A 21,409-nucleotide genomic window follows, 5' to 3' on the forward strand; every position below is an offset into this window, starting at 1 on the left:
AGCTCTTTCCCCTTTTTTTTTTTCTAGTGTTTTCTTTGCACATTATGCCCAGGAATGGTAGAAGGCACCTCCATGTGTCATTTTATTTATTCTGTTTAGTCCCACAGAAAGATCACTGACACCCAGCTGTTCCTGCAAGATGTATATCTGATCAGCTCTTAAAAGATATTGAGTGGTGGAGATTCCCCAAACTCTCTGGGCAGTTACTGTGTAACTCTTCTACATTTTAGAAAGAATTTTTCTGATGTCTAAGTCTCCTTTGTTGAAATGCAAGAATCTTCTCTTGTCTCTTGCAGATATTACAGAAAAAAAATTCTTTCCTCCTAGTATTTATCCCAAATCAGTCTATAAAGATCATGCCTTTATTTTAGATATTCAGTCTAAACCAATTGCAGTCACTGAGTATACTGTGAAAGAAAATAAAGTTCTCATGACTGTTAGTATGGTTGCGATACAAATACAGAGACAATAAATCATAGAATCATCCAGGTTGGAATAACCTTGGGAGGTCTCCAGTCCAGTCTCCTGTTCAAAGCAGGGTCAGCACTGAATTCAGCCCAAGGCCAGACAAATCTGGTCAGACCTTGAAAACTTCCAAGGGACAGATTTGACAGGACAGGTGCCTCTTTTGGCAAACAGTTCCAATACTTAATTGTAATACAGAAAAAATGTAGCTGAACCATCCCTTATTTCAACTTAGAACTCTTGTGACTTACAGTTATTGAAGTTACAAAGAAAAAAGTATGTTGAGCTCAAATAGTCTGGCTTTTTGGAGGAAAATGGTATCTTGGGCCTTGCTAGTAGTCAGTTTGATATTCCAGAACACAATTTTTTCTGCATGCAACCCTGATCTTGGATGATAATCACTATTCCTCGTGTTGTGTCCAAAACCAAATAGACGAGCTTAAGTAAATCCAGGCAAACAGTATTTTGTAGGCTTACAAAATAGCCAGACAGAGAGAGAAGGAAAAACTCCAAGAACATTTGAAGTGATCTGGTTACCTTTCTGCCCAGATCCAAGTTCTGCAGTTGTCAGCCATGTGGTGGCACTTATATTTTAACTGTTTTTTAAGAAAAAAAATACGAAAATGAAAATACGTTGCCATAGTCTACTGCTGTTCTACAGTTACTTCTTGTTATGAATATTCTTACAATGTAGCAAATGCAAACTGTCAGACCCCCATCTTCTATTTTGATGAAAGACTATTTCTTACATTTCTGCCTTCAATGAAGTGACACGCAGCTTTTTCAGGAACTGTGAATATGCTTTCATTAACATGTATGATGAAAGAAGAAAATATCACTTTTATAGCAAGGACTATGTAGATCACAAGCATATAGCTAGAAAAAAAAGATTGACATCCGTGAATTTCTCACCTGAAAATACAGCTGTATGTTCTAGACATTCAAAAACTGATCAGGTGAACAAACTGATGATGCATGTTTATCTTTATAGGTTAATAGGAGATGATCTAAATGTTCATTTGTAAGTGAAATGACAAATTTGCTGCAGCATTTTAGCTTTTCTGAATACTTACTTCAGGAAAATCTATAGCTGCTCTCAGACTATGATGATTTCCTATCTAACATTAGTGATTTGGAGATTTTATATTAAGCATCTTTAATGAAGCATTTCTCTTTTTACAGAGGGAAATGCGTGGAAGTATCACCTTTAAGATTGTGCCAAGTTATCGCACGCAATCTTCATCCTGTGAGGTAATGTATTTAATGAACCATCCCATTTCTTCCTCAGTCCTGTAACTAACTGCCTGCTGATGGCTGAATGTTACTGCTTTCTGGGAAATTGTTTCTGCCTGTCCTGTTAGATCACGCACACCAATTTTACAACAAAGATAACGGAACACGAGTAGGTCCCACCTACCTACTCAGCCCTGCCTTCATATTCATCTCATCAGCACCTTAACTAACTCTTTACAGCCTATATAAACAAAAATAAATAAATAAATAAAATAGGAGAGGGCATCCTCAACTCATGCATTTAGGAAGCCCCTTTAAAAATTACAATTTAAACACATTCTCCAGGAAGTCTATTAAAGTTCCTAAGCTGAGGAGCTGTCCTCCCTTTTTAGGTATGAAACGTTATTTTGCTGCTTTGGGCTGTTAAGGGTTAATTGGAGAATCTGTTTCTGTATAACCCTGTTGAGGTAAATTTGTGATGGTTGTCTGTAACAGTTACATGTGGCTCAATATTATGTTTCCATGCTAAAATGGTATTTGCCATTACAGAAGAAAAACAGATTTGGAGTTCAATTCTTGTTGAACTAGAAACTTGGTGTTAAGGTTTTTGCACAGTAGCATTGTTTAATTCCCTTTTGCTCACAAAATTATGTTCCAGATTGCAATTGAAGGGAATTAAATTCTAGAAAATGGCTACTTGAGAGTTACAGTTCCAATTTAAATGTACAGATGGCATATGCACTATGTAGATGATGCCAGTCTTTCTGTGCCACATGCTTAATTGCGCAAACAGTTCCCAAATTAGAATTCCAAGAGTGAAATCACAGTCCCTGTTGAAGTCAAACACCTTAACCTAATTAGAGCTGTGATTTCACCCTAATTGTTTTTGTGTCTCAGCAGATGCTAGAACATATAGAAGCTGCTATTGTGATTGTCAGAACAATCTATTTGGGTAAAAAAAAAAAATTACTGCTTTTTGGTTGCCTTCTGTTCTAGAAGTCAACAAGAACTAACAGGTTTTAGAGACTAGGCGTTTGGCAAATTTTCACCTGTAAGGTATAAATATGAAGCAAAAGTTCTTCATGAGATACAAAGGCTTTACGAAAAAACTCGAACAGAAGTTTTAGTGTGCTGATGCATTTATGTATCAACTATTTTGTTGTAAATAGCTGTAATAATAGAAGATATCTCACTTCCAAATATTGAAACACAGAAACTGCTGAAACTATATACCTCCTGGGAAGATGATTATTTGGCGAAAATTAAATTCAGCATGCAACTTTAATACCATTAGATGTGATTTTAGTAGTAGTAGGTCATTTCTTTTCCTTAGCTTTCTCTCTTTAGGTTCTTCATGACTTTATTTCACAGAAGAGAGGAAAGGAATCTTACCTTTCATTGCACAAAACAGCAGAACTGAAATGTGTGATCAAAGACAGAAACAAAAATAGCATGACAATTTATCACACTTTGTGGCATTTTGCATTTACTTAATCAGAGGTAACTGAGTCTATTTCACCTCTTTGGTCACATCTATGACTTTGGCTAGTGCTTTGACTGTTAGAAGTGTTCATAAAAAGCCAACATTTTCAAGTTATCGTATTAAATCACCCCTAGTCCTTTGGTACAGAGAGAATTTCTTTCACAGGATTTTTCAGGGTTGTAATTCGGATGAGGAATCATATTCTTTACCATTGACACAGACTAAAAATAGACGTTGAATGATATTACTAGGACTCTCCAGCAAGATTAGTTCAGAGATGTTGGGTCTTCACCAGTAGTACTAGTTAAGATATTTTTGGCAGTATTTTGGACATTTCTAGAAAGTTATGTTGTTGATTTTTCCTGCCCACCCTTAGTTGTAGACTGATGCTGACAGAGTAGTTTTACCAGACAAATGTAAAATAGAATTAGTAATAGTTTTGGGTTTGTTTTGCTTTGTTTTGTTTTTAAGATTCTTACCATGATCACATCATTGGGATGCAAAATACCTTGTTAATTTTGAATAAGCAGAACTAAATAGTAGTATAATCAGATGTAATGTGCATATATGCTCTTTTATATAAAAGCTGTCTATATGCCTTTATAATACAAAGGTATATAGGGGTTGTTTCTGAGGAGAAGCTATTTATCAAATAGCAGAGATTTACATCCTACTTTCCTGTAGTTGATGAGTGTTGTGGTGGTGTTTCCTAAATATTTAACCAATTTCGCATATTTGGGGAAGTGTTGTCCTTATAGTAGGTGACAGATTTCAGTGTCCCTAGGCAGTTTTCAAAATCTTGACTGAATAATTTCAAGTTGTTTAGGGATTCCTGGCTTCTACTGCATTTGTGCCTTCCATTCCATTCCCAAGCCTTCTATTTAATGGAGTAGACTTTGCTCAGAAACACAGCACTGTGAGTTCCCTTGTAGAAAATCTTGATCCAGTTGTTCTAATGTGAGAACACCTTCTTAGGCTTTGGCGTGGTATGTGGACCAAGTTACAAAGATATCTAGATAACACAGTGGTCAGGATGTTGTGTTTTCTGCTTCAGATACCCAGAAAATTGCAGACTTCTGTTTATACAAATGTGAACTTAAGCAATTATTACAACACATTCTTAGAATGGCTGGTGGCTGTATATGCTCTTTGTACATTTAAGCTAGTACTTTATCCAACTGAGAAAGCATTTTGCTCTAGCAACATTTGCATTCTTACTTTGTACTTAAAAAACTTCTGAACTTTTTATAGTGTTAGATATGTAAGAATAGTCAGGGAAGGGTTTTTTTGTTTGTATTGTTTTTTAAACAAAGAGCTTTCCTTATAAGCAACACCCTTTGTTTCAGATTGTCTTGTGAAACACTTCAGTGGTTTCATTAAGAAGAAAAGCCTTTATATATGTGAGGGTTTAAAAATATATTGATAATCATCATTGATTTACTTATTTAGCCTTTTAATGTTTCCATTGGTGCTATACTCTTAAACTTTTTTATATTTGTGTTAGAAATGCTTCCAGAAAGATTCTGTGATCAAAACTGGAATTGAAATGTATTTGCAGATTTTTTGAAAGTCTTGTTTTTTGTGGATATGGCAACACTGTCATTAATGTAGCTGTTTTTGTCAGCATCTAATTTGATTGGGCCATATCTAGGAGATGTAATTGACTTCTGCTATAGGATTGTGTCTGACACTTTGGTTTGTAATTCAGAATCCACCCATAACAACAAGGAATCAATGGGAAACTCATTTTGCCATCATTTGGAAATGATTGTGATTGTTTCCTCTAAGGCTTCAGCTGTGATGCATGAACTAAAGAGCAATGATCCAAAAGAGTACCATTTTGTTATTTGGTTTGTGGCTAGACAAAATTGGAAAGCCTAGACATTCAAGTAATACTGAAATCTCATTTCTACACTACGCAGAATCATTGGTTCCTCCAAGTGTTTTTCTGCTCTTATCCCTAGAAGAACAAGGAATTTCTCTGATTTAGTGGAGGAACAAACTCACAACCAAAGATGAAGTATTCTAGTCCAGGTCTAAGCAGTCCTAGCTTTCTACAAAGATCTCGCTGCTCATTGACTTGTCTCATTAGACTGTGCATAATACATTCTTTCTCTTAACTTTTGAGACTGGTATTTTTGGAAAGAAAGATTAGGTCCCTGGGAAATTAAGAATCTAAATGCCTTTGAAATTGTGGCCAAATTAACTAAATCCTTAAATATTGTACATATGTTTGATGTATAACTTCTTACAATTAGTACTGAAATCACCAATAGCACTGAAAATGTGTGTTTTCCTCAATATGTTGTGACAAGCATTTGCTTTGAGTAGTGTTCTGCTGAGAATTGTTGGAGGAATAAAATCAAAATATTTTCAAAACAAGAAAATTTCCTTAAAGGGAGAAGCCTTCAAGAGAGGCCAGAAATAGCATCATTCTTCACATTGCTCTAAACTTGTTATTCTCCAAATGACCTGGGTGCCTGCATAACTTTACAAAGCTTTCCTTAGCCAAACCATCACTGGACTAGTAGTCATAACAAACTAGGTTTAAAAACAAAAACAAACAAAACAAGACACCAAAAAGTAAATTTCATCCTTCATTGCTTCTTGAAAGTGAGAGAAATTGGCACAGCCAGAGTTGCTGAGCAAGCATAAGATCTGCCTATGAAAGAAGGAAGTTGCTACTTTTTTATTTGGAAAGAATCTCCTAGCTGCTATTTAATTGTGAAGGTGGTACTAATATGCAATACACAAAAAAGGACTACTGGTTCCTTTATGCATTTTTTTCCAATAATGAGTAGCTTATTTGGTCTCATTTGAACATTTGAAACTTGTTATGCTGGAGTGATTTTGTAAATATAATTAGAACTGATTTCCTCCAGTTCGTTATGTGTTTCAAACAATTTCGAGAGCCAAATGAGCGTTTTGTTCGTGTGCATGTAGCAGGAGTACAGACTTACATATGCAATGATTTTACAGTGATAATAATTTCAGATTTGTCCTCAACTGTTTTAAAATCAAAGCAAACACGTAGCTAACTATATATGGAACTTTCTGAAATCCTATGCAATGACTTCAAAAGAAGTGTAGAAGTTCTAAATGAATTTGTTGCACATCAAGTATGAAGGCAACGAGAGTTTTCTGATATTTTATAAAAGCTGTGGGCGGTATCACATAATGAATAAAAGTTAGAGAATATTCGTAGAGGATCTTTGCGTGATTAATGCTGTTGCATGAACAGTTCAGCTCCAATTCTGTTTTTTAATCTGCTCACAAAAGGCACTCATATTGATAAAATGTGACGGGGTAACTGTGTTCTTTGAAAACTGTTTTACCCCTTTTATGCCTTTTATGTACTATCCTTAATGTTACATGAAGTTACCAAACATTTCTAAATTGACCTTTGATATGGAATATTGTATTCCAAAATTCCTTGGGGCTATTTTTTTGAGGGGATTTTTATTTTTTCACTATGTGTGAGTGAATTATTTGATTTCCTGAAGAGATAGCTAGTTAAACTCAATGATCTGATATTATGGAATTAAGGACTAGGTGATCAAAATGGCATGAGGAAAAGATTACTCAGCAAGTAACTTTCTTATCTCTGCAAAACCCAGCCAGAAAGTCCTGTTATCCTTTCTGTAGAATTTCTGCATCTGCTGTCTTGTCACTGAAGTGTAGGACTACACTGGTAGTGTGACTCAAGAAAAGTGGCTTTTTTAAATGATGTATTTTTGCAAAGTCTAATGTTTTTAGGCCCGTAAGACTGCTGGAAGGAAAAAAATAATAATTTTAAAAAGCAATATGATATAAAATGGATGAGGAAAGAGAAGAGTATCCAACTTTCTGCTCCTATATTAGCAGCAGTGTCTTTGAGACACTACAGAGATACATCTTAACAAGTAGAAGGTGGTCAATGTTAGAAGAAGTAGAAGGTGACCTCTACGTGGCTGAAAAAATTTAGAAGCTTCTTTAAAATGGAATATTTGCCTTGTAGTTCAAGTATGCAGCATATAACTTCCAGGTAGTTACCTTTAGCAAAGGCACCAATATGGCTAGTGTCCTTTAGTGTTGTCAACCATAGAAGATTTGAGAGTTAACAGATTTTCAGCTGTTCGATTGCTGAGGCAACATAAAAATAGTTATTACCTAGGACACATCAAAATGTCAAACCTGAATTTCAAGCTATGAACAAACTTTTCAAATTTACAGAGTTTGTAGTGTGGAAACTTTCACGGATGAAGCAGCTACGCAAGTGGTTATAAGGCTGTGGATGTAACTGTTCTTTTAAAAATATATCTGTGTTCCTGTGATAGTGTTGTGTTGTTAATGAACCTTGTGTCTTATTTCAGAGAGATTCCCCCTCTACATCCAGACAGTCCCCAGCTAATGGCCATAGCAGCACTAACAATTCTGTTTCGGTAAGATTTCCAGTTCCACACAGAGAAAGTGTGAAAGTTTTGTTGGTGCTCATCTGCCATTACTGTTATACTTATTGTGTGGTCAGTGGAAAATTTTGTCCTGCTGATAGAACCTAGGTTATTGCATATGTAACTCCCCATTTTTGTTTTCTAAGAGTTTTTTTCCAACATACTCTTCTCATTAAAAGCCATATAGTGAGTGAGTTAAATGTTAATAACTGTAATGTGACACTTCAGTCATCCTTAAATCATTGTTAGCAGTTTCCTCAAAACTAAGCAAAGGTTTCAAGTGGAAGTCTTATTTCCATCCTAAACTTTGGAAGCAGTGTTTGAAGAAAGAATAACTGTGCAGTTAATACTTCAAGACCTTGTAGATTCCTTAAGCTTTGTGTTTTGAGAGACCTCTGGAACGTGTACTGGTTTCCGCTATCTGAGTTAACGAATTGGTGTGCCCTCTGCTGTTGTGGTACGTGCACATACTTTGTGAAATACGAGCCTTGCCTGGATATGAAAAGCAAAAGGAAGTGGCTTTAAACTGCACTACAAACCAAGCTATTATCATCACATCTTTAACACAAAGTACTTCCTGTTTCGTATGTATTCAGGTAGAAAGGTGCTGTTGATCTCCTGTTTTTCTAATGTATGGTAATGTTAAAATTTGTGTTGTTTACTGTTTGTCATTGTTTGGACCAATGTAGTAACTGTACATGCAAGTTCCTTCAGTAAGAGTGCTGTCAATATCATGAGTCATGGGACTACATAAAAAAAAAATCCTAATTAACTACTCCTTTAACTATTAAAAAATACATATACACCATTACAATTGAGAAATGATTTGCCACAAGGTAAAGTACATCTAATTAATACAATAAAAAATAATGGTGTGGATGAAAAAATTTAAGAATTTTTTGTGAATTAAATCAAATTTGTAATATGATTAATAGTTATAGTCTTACTCTTTGGCATAATTTGTCACATGATACATTTTTAATAATACAATTTTTAGTATTTATTATAGCCAACATTCTCTTTTAAAAATAATATGAAGTATTAAGTGGAAAAAGGCATTCACATAAAGAGCCTCTTTCACTTGATGGTGCTTTTGTGTTGAAGATGCTGAATCGTATATTAAAAAGCACATTCTCTATCTGCTTAAACTATTTACCTGCTTTCTTCAGCTTGCTGCTAAACAGCCTGGGTTTGATTTTTCTTTAAAAAAAGTATTTTTTAAATGGGTCAATGCTTTTATACTTTCGTCTGACTTACCATTTTACTGTAATGTAGTATGAATCACTAACAAATGGTGTTGTATACCCTTAAAAAGTAAAATGAAAATTTCTTCTCCTGGGTTGGCTTTATTCTGCAGGACTTGCCATCGACAACACAACCAAAAGGACGACAGGTGAATAGATATCCTCCATGGGAATTTATAAATTTAGCTGCTAGTGAACATCCCTGCTTATCTTTTTCCCCTCATATTCTGTATGTGCTGAACTAAAACATTTAAGCTTGGAAAATTTGTTCCTTTTTTTTTTCCATTTTTCTTTTTAACTCATTTGTTTGTGGCTAATTCAAAGTAGCATTTTTCATGTGTCCATATACGCAAGAGTAACAAATTCATTGTAAATTTAACTTGAGATGTTGTTTTAATTCAGAATGCATTAATAGACTTGCTGTTGTGCAGTCAAGTAATCACCTGCACAGATTTTCATCTTAGATGAAAATATTATAGTTTAGCTGAAATGGAGACTAATAGTACAAGTGTGTAATACTCTAAAATATTGTACAGACAAAGCTTCTAAAGCTTGATTTGATTTATAACTAGTTACTAACATTTACAAAGCTCTTCAAAGAAGTACAGTAAGTACAATTTCTATTAAGCGCTGGTAGGTCTGAAGATAGCCTCATATTTTCAGTCTCAAGTCCAGATCCTGAGCTTCGTAACTTTAACCTGACAAATGTACGTGTCCTTGTAGACCAAAGGTCTTCCATCCAGAGAACCTCAAGAATGCCCTTAAGGGCTCTGCAAATGATTCTCAGTGATTCTCTTTGCAATTTTAAGATATTTTTTTTTAACTGCAACCTCCAAACCAACACATAGCATCAAGGGATTTGTGGTTCATCTTCAATAACTGCTCCATTTAACCTTTCCAGAATATGCCTCTGAATCTTTAACTGTGGACTCAAAGGGTTTTTTATAATAATTCTTGCAATTCCATTCAAAAGAGTCAATGGACCTCATAGTCTGTTGCCTTTGAAAATCTTTTTGTATTACTGTCAGGTTGTGTTGGCTGGAATGGTTATTACAAGAATAGATTGTTCTTGCTTCATTTCCCATTTTTAAAGCTTACAGCTTGGTTCTTTCAACTTTCAGTTGTCTTCTGAAGTTTCAGGCTGTGTGAATGTAGTTCTGAAGAGGCTTTGTGACAGACCTTCCGAGCTGTTGTGTTAGGTTTTGTTTTTCCTCTCATGAGGTATTTTTCCCAGGAGAAAAGAGTATGTTCAAGACAATATCAGAATAATACCAGAATCAGTATGTCCCTCGTACTCGCACCATTTATAGTTACCCTTGTTTTTTCAGGATTCTTTTCCCATTGACCCAGCATATTTTTTCTGGTAGCTTGTCATCCTTGAGACAGTAAGGGCTTGGATAATAGATACACTGGTATAAATAAGGAAGTGTGCATAATGTTCCATGAACAGACAGTATTGTCTTTGGGTGTAGATTTTGTAGATACTGTCTTAAACTGCAACAGGGACATGAAAAGCAAGGAAAAGTTTCTAGATGGTAAAAATACTGGTCACTTTTCTAGACCTATATTAAGTTAGGGTAAAGTAAAACAAGGAAATAGTTCAATACTGACTACCTCAGAGTAAGCCAATTACTAAGTAAGAGTACTTGGTTTTAAAATATCCTATTTTTCAGGTGAAAAAAAGAACTTGGGTTGCTTATCTAAAGTCACACATTCACTACCCAGCAGAACAAGGGTCAGATTAGGAATATTACAAGTTGAGTTCTGCATTGGTGTTACCATCAGTTGCTATCTCTAAATAGATAAAAATGCATCAGGTACACGATAGTAATGATTAGTCATTTTAAGTTAATTTATTCATATGTTGGATTGCAGACTGGATTTCTACAGAAATAAACTTTTTTAAGTGCCTCGAACAGTACTAAGATTGCATAGCCACAGCTTTTTAAGCAGAGTTGAAAAGTGTTTGTTGCAGTTTAAATGAAGGATATTACTTTGCAATGTAAAACTTTTTTTTTTTTTAATCTAGTCATCCTTAGTAAGGAAATCAGCAATAGAGTATACATGGCTGTCTGAGTCACTGTAGGATGATGTTTGAATTTCATAAACTGCAGAAATTATCCAATTACCCATCTTGGGCATGACATTTAATTCTGGTTTTAAGATCTTTGGATGCATCGGGGCTGTAATTAGCAATGAAAACTAGAGATAGCTTTTATAGCTTTTATTTTTACTTTGTAGGATTGGGGCCTCCCTAACACACAAAGCAGGGATTTATATATTATTTTAAATTGTGAAGTCAAAATCCAAATTTCTTCTGTTAATGTTGCTTAGAAAATACCTTACTCCAATCATTATATGGGACAATTCATTTATATAGGATTAGACTTTTGCTAAAATCCCTATACAGAGAATTAGTAGATTCCACCCAACTAACTATATGTGATAGGCCCAACAGTGGATTTCCTCTTTAATCTTAAAAAAAAGGTACTAAATTTTCAGTCTAAATACTAATGATCAGTAATGTAGCCTAAGTCCTTTATGTTGTCAAGTAATATTTCTTGTCATACACATTTTAAAACATATCATGGAACTTCAGTTGGAAAGTGCAGTGCAGTTCAAGTCATAAGCCTTTGGTCTATAATGATTTACGATAGTTAATGTTGATTTGAAGGATCCTATCAGTTTATTATAGATCTACATAAAGTATTCAGAAGCATACATGTGCTCAATTTTGCTGTTCAGGTTTTACAGTATGTAGAAGACACGAGCTTTCAAAATAACATCATACGTCTCCATTGTTTGCTGATATTTTTTTCTGTTCCATTTTCAACTATCACTTATGCTTTTGCCCTTCTGTTTCTTCCTTTGCTTGTTGCAAGCAGTATATGTAGCTACATGCACAGATCAAGTTTTCATCTGTTTCTCTTAATACTGTACCAGTAATAATATGGCAGTGTCTTTTATAAACTCTTCTTTATAGATATATGTCAGAGCACAATTTGAATATGATCCAGCAAAGGATGACCTCATTCCTTGCAAAGAAGCTGGCATCAGATTCCGAGTTGGTGATATTATCCAAATCATTAGCAAAGATGATCACAACTGGTGGCAGGGTAAACTGGAGAACTCCAAAAATGGTACTGCAGGTCTTATTCCTTCTCCTGAACTTCAAGAATGGTATGACTTAAGTTTTCTGTAAAAATGAATTTAGCTTTGCTTGCATTTTTGTCTTTCATGCTTGTCATTGTTGTATAGCTAATTTTTGTGTAATCTTTCCTTCTTTTGAAAAAAAAAAAGTATATTGCCTCAGTTTCTGTGGCATTGATTTTTTTTTCTCATATATGCTTAAGAGTTGCTTGAAATATCATGTGTGTTATATTAGAAAAATAAGTACATGGTTTAATAACTTTTAGTAACTTTAAAACTTGTGCTTTCTGATATATTTTAGAAAAACAGGACTGGAGTTTACATACAAATTGTTTATATAAGGGGGTCAAATCTATTTCTCTTTTAGGCTCTAAACACTGTTGTCATTGGTACTGTTGACATGCAAGTTCTGCAGGAATAAGGTTGTAGCTAGCAGTCAAGCATCATTGTGGGAATTTGGGGGTTTTCTTCCCTTTTCCTTTTTCATGTGAAAGCCAAATAGCAGAAAGAAATCACAGTGCAGAGAATCCTGAACAGATTAAACAAACAGCAATGGCACCCAGTTCCACAAAAGCAATGCAGAGCCTTTAAACAACTTCCTGCAGAACCTGTTTAGTAAACGTTTTAAATATATCAGTACAAACTCTGGCAAGCAGGTCCTGGAGCATGAATGTTAACAGCCGTAACTCAGGGAAGTTTATTAGCGTGGATAATCCAGCCCAAAATATTTCACAAATGTTCTGTATAAAGAATTAGAGTGCTGTAAAGGGGTTTAACAGCACCTGTACCACCTGTACTGGCTAAGGAAGATTTTGCTAAAAGAGAAACAGAGGCAGGCAGCCATTTCACAGAATCTCGAGAGCTCCCTTGCAAGCCCTCATATACTCATATACTAGTGTACACTACAATAGGAACATATTTCATCCTAAAGGTCATCCTTAGGACATTTCCACAACACAAGAAGATTTGTCCTGAACTTTAGACCATGGTGGCCTTTCTAGACTTTGCTCTTCCAGTCTAGTCTGCTGCAGTGGTCTTCAACCATTTCAGTAGCTACCTTTCCTCCCATGCCCCCTTGATCTGTGATCTTTAATGATCTACCAGTAAGAACATTTTGTATATCAAAATGTATTAGTATATAAGTGCATTTAAGTCATTAAAAATAAAAGTTTGGAAAAATGTCACTGTACTCTTGTGCTATTAAACAATATTATTTTTCTAATTCATCATGCATGGCTTTTTAAAAATACAGTTATTACAACAATTTTTCTTTCTACTGCATATGCCAGGCGAGTTGCTTGTATTGCCATGGAGAAGACCAAACAGGAGCAACAGGCCAGCTGTACTTGGTTTGGAAAGAAAAAAAAGCAGTACAAAGACAAATATTTGGCAAAGCACAATGCAGGTATGAAAAAAAATGCAAGTATCTTTAAGAGGTTAAAATCTTTACAATCTAAACCTCGCCATTAATTGTTTAGCTGGCACTTTTATTTTAACCTAAACAGTCACTTACAAAAATACAAATAAAGTTTTAATTATGCCAACAACACTCCGCTTGTTCTTTGCTGTTTAAACATATAGCTGAATCAGTTAGAGGCAAGCTGCAACAAAATATATGTATCATAATATATCCTAGTATGGACTTACATTGTCTTGGATATTATATTTAAAGAAGCACTAGAAACCAACAGGATATCAATTTTACAATCTGGTACTGTACTGTCCAATACAGAAGACTTTTCAGTAGCATTCTTGTTAGCGTGTCTTTACGGTTATAGATTATATATGTAAAAACATGATGAAGGTGCATTTTTATTGAAGCTTTACAGCTGCAATCATAATAGGAACCACTGTGTAGTCAGCCTGTTATTTTACAGCTACCAAATCAAACAAACTGTGGAAGTTTTTCTCTTTGCAGTGATTTCTGCCTGAATCCTGAGATTTGGATTTGTGTCTAGACTGCTGAAAATTTGATTTGTTTTGAAAATAATACAAGTCTGTATTTTACATTTCTCTTTATGTGTACAATCTTTGTGCAGTGTCAGAGCTCATAATACATCAGTACTACACAACCTATATTAACTTAAAAGCCATTTGAAAATAAAGTCTAGGAAAGTCAAAGAACAGTAATTATCATTTATACTCCTTAACTCACAGCCACATTTAAGATGTTCACAGTTAAATACAAAGTTACTTGTTAGTCTGAAACCTGTATTGTATTGTCTCTAAATATTTAATTATGACTCAAGTAGAGATTGAAAGTTTTAACTTGTTTCCTTTCTTTTGCTGGTTTGCCATTCTGGTTGTTCTAATGCTTCCACTTCACCGCAGTAACACTAAACCACGTTTTAGTAATTATGACCTTAACAAAAACTGTTGAGAATAAACTAGATTTTGCCACCTGAACTCTTTGAGAATATCAGCTTTAAAGTATTACTAATTGCACCCAGCATACATTTTCACAGCATGCTACTCCCTTCAGTTGCGCCAGTATAACTTTGCATGGCTGTGCTGTCAACGGGACTAACTGAAGAACAACCCAACAAAAACCACTTTTTCTCTTTAGGACAGTTAGATTTCTTAGTACAGTTCACAGTGCAGCTGCATAGTTGATAACATCAGTGTGACTAAGTATGGCACGATACAGAGGAATAAGCAAAGGAAAGAGGATGGTCAGAGAAGGAGCAGACAATACAATGAGCTAGTTTTGCTCCTGAATACCTAGTATCAATTAAATCCCTGTCAAAGAAAGGTAACCTAAACTTCCCGTCTTGATTTAGGGGGCACATTTTGGAGAAGGTTGACAGCACTTGGTTGCACGATTTGACCCCCTTAGTGCTTGCCACTGCCAATACTTGTAGACACTTATCATCAAAGTACAAGGTTTACCAAAAACAAGAAATATTAACATATAAAATTATTATTTTCAAAATATAATCTGACACTTCCCCTTCCCCCTAAGAAGTCAAAAATTTAACAAAAGCACAAACTGGAATCAGTATTTCTCTCAGAAACATGTATTGATCATGGTGTCCTTCAGGTAATAAAGGTGATGCCAGTAATATTCCAGGGAATGAAGAAAAATGTAGGATATTGAGAGGTTCACTGAAATGCTATGATGCTATTATGTATTTGTTAAGTTTAAATAAGATAGTACTGAATTTACCTTCTCTAAAATACTGTATAACAAATGGTATTGTTAATCAGAAATATGACAACACTGCTTTTTGCAGGTTTCCGGTGTGTCTGTCTCAGAATTAAAAACATCTCCTGTTCTATACAAAATAAGTATAATGAATTTGGAACTGAGAAGTCTAATCCAGATGTCATAGTCTGGCTCGTAGAAGAAAGTAGAATTTATTTCTCTTATAGCTTAGTATAAAGTTAAATCATTTAGCACTATGCAATCTATTTGGACTTTTCTGTTACTTCTGTCTCAGGGAACAGACTGAACAGGGGTGCTGGGAAATGAGCTACTAAAACAATTCATAGTCAGCTAAGATCAGTGCGTGGGTCTAGCTAATAACTTAAGAGCTAAGATTTTGTTGTGGTATGTTGGGATATTACTGGAACTAGAAATTTGATTATTCTGCCAATCAGACATAGTTTATGAAGTCAAAAGGAGAATATTTCAGTTACTTTTTATAAATAAAAGCAAAGATATTCTCCTTTACAAGAAAAATTTGCCATCACATTTTTCTTTCCTCCATACTTGATATTAGAATATTTTGTCCTTCAAGAGACATCTTCACAGTCATACATCTTATCATAGTAAAGTCTATTTGGAACCAAAGCCCACAGGAAAAAAAAATTTTTTTTGAGTATTAGGTTCACTGACATGTATATAAATGCTCTAGAGATATGCTGCAGTGATAACTTTTTTTTTTTTTAACTTATTTTACTGAAATGTTGATGCAGGACTCCATAAGAGAACGCTCTTCAGAACACTAGAACTGTGCTTCATATTATGCATAATGTAGAAAATTGCCAAGCTTTTATAAACTATGTTTATCATTTCTTAATGTGATTTATTTGCCTTGTGTTTAGACTACTGCATGGTAAAGTTTATTTTGTGCATATACTTTTTATTTTACTAATATATTACAAGCCATATCTCAATGACCCCTGTACATTTTTCATGCTGTCTTACTCCCAATGGCCTCTGTGCATGTAAGTAACCTGTCAAGTGACAATGCCTCTTTATTTGCTTCTTAGTTTCCTTTCAAGAACTTTTCTTTATTAGCTAGTAACACAGAAGCATTAAAAGTTCAGTCTTTAAATGTGTCCTGTATTCCTCATATCTTGTGTATATTTTAAAAATAATCATTTTTCTTTTGTGTTTGAAAACCCTACAATCATTAGGTAATTCCATGTAGACTGAGACATATCTTCTCCATGCTACTAATTTGTGATGAAGGCATTAATCTGTATCATTTCTGTTGTTTGCTCCCATTGTTTGTATCTAACATAATGTGGTTTTGTTCAAGAAGAAAATAAAGGATTGATTTTTTTTTATTCTTATTTTTAATGGGGAAAGATATTTTTCCCAGTACATCTTTAGAATGGTAATACTACAATGGTTAGAATGGTAAAACTGTTTAACATGTTGTAGATCTTTAGATATTGCTGCTATGAGATGAAATATTAGTTAATTTAAATTATGCAAAGTTGTAAAAATGAAGAATTCCGTGTTTGTAGGATTGTGAAAAAGAATAAAAATATTACTAACTTCTTGCTTGTATTACCTGTAATATTTGGGGAAAGGTTGAAAGAGATTTTTCTTCATGATAAAATTCAAAATGCTTCAAATGGACTTAGGAAGTTTTCAAATCCAAATCTTTTCATAGGCCTTAAAAAGTTGAGTAGGTCAGTTGACTAATTTGTACTTCGACCAAATTAAATTAGTTGTACTTTTTCTATGGGGTAAAAACACTGCCATTGAATTTTAAAATCTGCCCTATAACAAGAAATATATTAAGTAAACCCTTTGCTGCTTTGACTGGGACTTTAGTACAAAGAACGTGTGCTTTCTGGTAGGCCCCAGAGTCTGAATGCCACCTGCTCTTCGTGGTTGGCAACATCTGGAGCAAGCAAACTAAAGCCCCTGCCCTTGCCTTCTTACCTAAGGGGTTTGGGGCAGGGAGGGAAGAGATATTCCATATATCTAGATTCTTCCTTAAAAGACGGACAGGATATTGTTCAGGTGAATACACCACCTTAGGACTTGGAAACACTCACAGATGTCATAGTTCAGATGCAGTCTCTCCTCCTTTCTTTTCACAGCACGCACAAATACAGAACTGAAGACTCTTGCTAGTTATTATGTTCACAGTTGCTCGTTGCTGTAATCTTTATAAATACAGTTAGCTGCCTCCTGGTTATTCATTAGAATTCTTCAAAAATAGGCACAGATGTTGTGTTGTTGGGCAGAGTAAGAAGCTGTTTTTAATGAACAAAACTTGATTTGTCAATCATTACAAACCTTGGCAATTGACAATAGATTGATAGGCAGATGAAATTCATTCACTGCAGTTGAATTTTTTTCTGAAATAATACTTTTACAATTTTTCCCTAAATATGGTGGAGGTTCTTTTATGTAATGCCATCACTTTTTGTTAAGATTTTTCATTCTGTCACAAGTTTTAAAAGCATGTCAGTTTAACTAGCACGTCTGTTTAAAGAGAACTCTAATTACAATTAATGTGGTCGCTGTTTTGAAGAAGAAATACCACAAAGAATTAACCGTATTTTCTATGCATTTCTCAAAGTTCTTGTTAAACATGATTATGAAAGTATCCCTATCTTTAGTGTAAATAGATGTTCTCATATTGTATTCATGTTGGTCACTGTCTACAGATTTTTCTTTAGTGTTGCTATTTCTTAGGAATGCAAACGTGAATGGCATGCCATTTTAGCTGATTTTTGTGGTCTGCTGAATACTGCATGAAAGGACATGCAAATTTTGCTGAGCATTTCAGTAGCTGTGTTATTGCTTTTTAACAGTTTTTTTAATGAACACTTTTCTTAAAATTGCATAATGAAATGGTTTTATTTTCCATAACACATTACTTTGTATTGTAAATCTAACACTTGCTAAAATGATCATTTGTAGCACAATTAGTTATCACCCTTAATATGCCTTTTTTTCTTATCCCTCTGGGGGTCTCTTTTCTGTTTTAGTGTTTGATCAATTAGATCTCGTCACATATGAAGAAGTAGTAAAACTGCCAGCATTCAAAAGGAAAACACTAGTCTTACTAGGTAATTTTGAATTATTCTGAATATAACAGCATAGTTTTGAACCCGTTATGGTAGAAAATGTATAATTAATTTTTGTGTTGTGGATTAGGTGCACATGGTGTTGGAAGACGACACATAAAAAACACACTCATCACAAAACACCCGGACAGATTTGCTTACCCCATTCCTCGTAAGTAGCAATGTTCAATGTAGTGCAAAAATTATATGTAGCATCCTTGTCCTGTACCCATTATAGTACATCGTACGTATGTTCATTTTTACTGAGATTAATCTTCTGTTAAAGATGGATGAACTGTGATAAGATTGGATATGTTTCTTGTTTTGTTTTTTTCAGAGAGGGGTAGTAAGTAATACCACTTCTACACTGAATGTTTCTTAGTATTCATAACCCTTATTAAGTCTACTTTTCTCTACCCCAAACATTTGCTAACTTAGAAGGAAAACTAAAACATTTTACATTTTTCTGTTCTGATTTTACATTAACAGCTTATTTAAGGCTGAAATAGCCATGAGATTAAAAACTGTATAATTCCCATGAGAAGAAAAATAAACTAGATTTAGAGGAAACTTTTAGTGTCTACCTTATCTAACTGTCTTTAATTACTTTTCACAGCCTAGCCTTGAGGACTGGTATTATATTAAAATAATTCCGAAGTTCCCAGAGATGACAATAAGAAAAATAAAATGTAATTAACTTAACAGCTCACCAAATGGGTTGTTACCAAGAGAATAGGGACGTTTTCCATTCACAACAATCTCCACCAGTACCATGGCAGGAACTGCATATCCTACTGCATGATTTGTTGGAGATGCACCTTTTTTCCTCAAGCATAGGCATTCTGAAACAAGACCACCCATCAGCTAAATCTATCTAGTCTGTTTCAGGCTGACTTCAGAAACCATAGGAAGTATAAGAACCCAGGAGATGTATTCTCCATTACAAAGAACTAAAGTAATAAGTGTATTGCCCTGGCGAGGTAGAAGCTGAACTAGTTCTTTTCTCACCTATACCATGAAGACCATACCTTAGATTGTCTGCATTAGGTTCCTGCTCTGTGGAAGCATGTAAATTGCATCCCTGATTATATAAGAAAACTGAAAAGGCTAAATGAGGAATCAGGATGCATTTTAGGTGCTTAAGCATCAGTATTATGTTTAGGTACGTGTTTTACATCATTTAACCTGCAGCCCTACTCCAGAGGAACAGTGGTCTCTGTTAACTCCTGTGTCATATCTGATCAGACTATATAGATGTATCTAATTTAAGGCAGATTTAGGACATTTAATATAGTATTTTATTCTGGTGTTTAGGGACCTAAGTTAATCCCTTATTTTAGGTATCTGAAATAAATCATGTGAAGTGTACCACACACTTTAAGTATTAGGGAAACCTGACCTATATTTCAGCTGACTCTAGATAATTGAAATTATTCTCTCAAACTCTCAGAGATGAATTTTTACTTTATTTTCTCTATTCTTTCAAAAAATCATGGTGAGAGTAGGTAGCTTCTAAGACAGGCTTCAAGTTGGGTGTAGAGTTTCGTGTCATGCTTTATGATCTAGCTACTGAAAACTAGATCTTAAAGGTCAAAAGGTTGTGTCACACACAGCGGTAGTTAATTAAATGGATTAGTAGGCCAGGTCTCTTACCACATAGGTTTGCAGAAGCAATACATTTGTAGCTTTTGTCTCTTGACCACAAGCAGTCAGGCTCTCACCTACTTTTAAGACTTACAAATTCACATTCAGAAGAAGAAAACCACATAAGTGAAAAAAAATACAGAAATGTTTTTACAAAAGAAGAGTATTTGGGGGGAAGTTTAGGAGAGTACACTAATTCCAGTAGACTTATGACAGCACTGAGTATTATAGTGATATTATAGGTTTTCTATAATCCATTGTTCTTGAATTCCTTAAAATAATTGTGATCTATAATACTGATGTTTCTATAGAAATTTTATCTTCAATTACACTAACATTGCTATCTAATCCGTAAAATAGTAATAGACATTTAATAATGGAACATGAGTTCAATTTTTGAACACCTTGGCTGAAATTATGATAAGACTGTTGGGTCGTATGAGATTAGATTGTGAAGAGATGTGGTGTTTCAAATGTGGTGTCACCAGCATAAATGTGACAGTGGAAAAATATGAAAGGAAATCAATTTGTCAGAGAATATTAGGAGAGGCAAGTGGCTCTAAGTGTGCCTGTGGGGAAAAGAGGAGCAGATGGCCTACAGAATCACAGAATGTTTGAGGTCCCTACATCTGGAGCTCACTCGCTCCAACCCCCTGATCAAACAGGGACACTGCTTGATGCCCAAGACCATGTCCAGATGGCTTTTGAAGGATAGAGAGACTCCACAAGGAGAGAGACTCCACAACCACTTTAGGCAACCTGTGCCACTACCCTGTCACCCACACAGTAAAGAAGTGCTTCGTGATGTTCAGTCAGAGCCCTGTTGTGTTCCATTTTATGCCCATTGCCTCTTGCCCTGTCACTGTGCACCACTGAATAGAGGCTGGCTCTGTCTTTACACCTTTCCCTTAGATATTTGTGTTCATTGATGAGAACCCCCAAGCCTTGTCTTCTCCAGGCTGAACAATCCCAGGTCTCTAAGCCTTCCCTTATAGAAGAGATGATTCAGTTACTTAGTGCCCCTTCACTGGACTCTCTCCAGTATGGTCATGTCTGTCTCGTACTGGGGAGCCCAGAATCGGACCCACCGTTCCAGGTTTGGCCTCGTCAGCACTTAGAGGGGAAGGATCACTTTATCCCCCTACTAGCAATACTTGGCCCATTGCAGCCCAGGATACTGTTAGCCTTTTCTGCAGCAAGGGTACATTGCTGGCTCATGTTCAGCTTTCTCCAGCCTGTTGAGGTCCCTCTGGATGGCAACACAACCCTCTGGCCTATCAGCCACTCCTCCCAGTTTTGTGTCATCTGCAAACTTGCCAAGGGTGCATGCTGCCCCATCATCCAGATCATTAAAGATGATCTTAACAGGATTCGGCCCAGTATTAGCCCCTGGTATGAAACGTGTCCCTGGTGCCTAGGGGATTTTAACTGAATGGTTTAGGAACTATAAGAACTGTGAGATCAGTTTTGCCTGTCAGGCAAAGATGAAGAACAAATTGTAG

At 35.2% G+C, this 21,409-nt stretch overlaps 1 protein-coding gene across 4 annotated transcripts in view; it reads left to right on the plus strand.

Moving 5' to 3' along the window:
* CASK (calcium/calmodulin dependent serine protein kinase) overlaps window positions 1-21,409 on the plus strand; it is a 218,392-nt gene that overhangs the window by 185,809 nt on the left and 11,174 nt on the right. For 2 of the 4 annotated variants that reach the window (XM_035542152.2, XM_050708956.1), the window contains exons 17-23: window positions 1,648-1,716; window positions 7,534-7,602; window positions 8,969-9,004; window positions 11,839-12,035; window positions 13,295-13,410; window positions 18,186-18,266; window positions 18,355-18,435. In XM_035542152.2, the coding sequence (XP_035398045.1) occupies window positions 1,648-1,716; window positions 7,534-7,602; window positions 8,969-9,004; window positions 11,839-12,035; window positions 13,295-13,410; window positions 18,186-18,266; window positions 18,355-18,435 (649 nt within the window). The remainder of the gene's footprint in view (window positions 1-1,647; window positions 1,717-7,533; window positions 7,603-8,968; window positions 9,005-11,838; window positions 12,036-13,294; window positions 13,411-18,185; window positions 18,267-18,354; window positions 18,436-21,409) is intronic. The other 2 variants (XM_035542153.2, XM_035542154.2) reach the window with 2 other exon arrangements.

This window comes from Cygnus atratus, chromosome 1 (genome assembly GCF_013377495.2).
Source record: "Cygnus atratus isolate AKBS03 ecotype Queensland, Australia chromosome 1, CAtr_DNAZoo_HiC_assembly, whole genome shotgun sequence".
Lineage (NCBI taxonomy): Eukaryota > Metazoa > Chordata > Aves > Anseriformes > Anatidae > Cygnus > Cygnus atratus.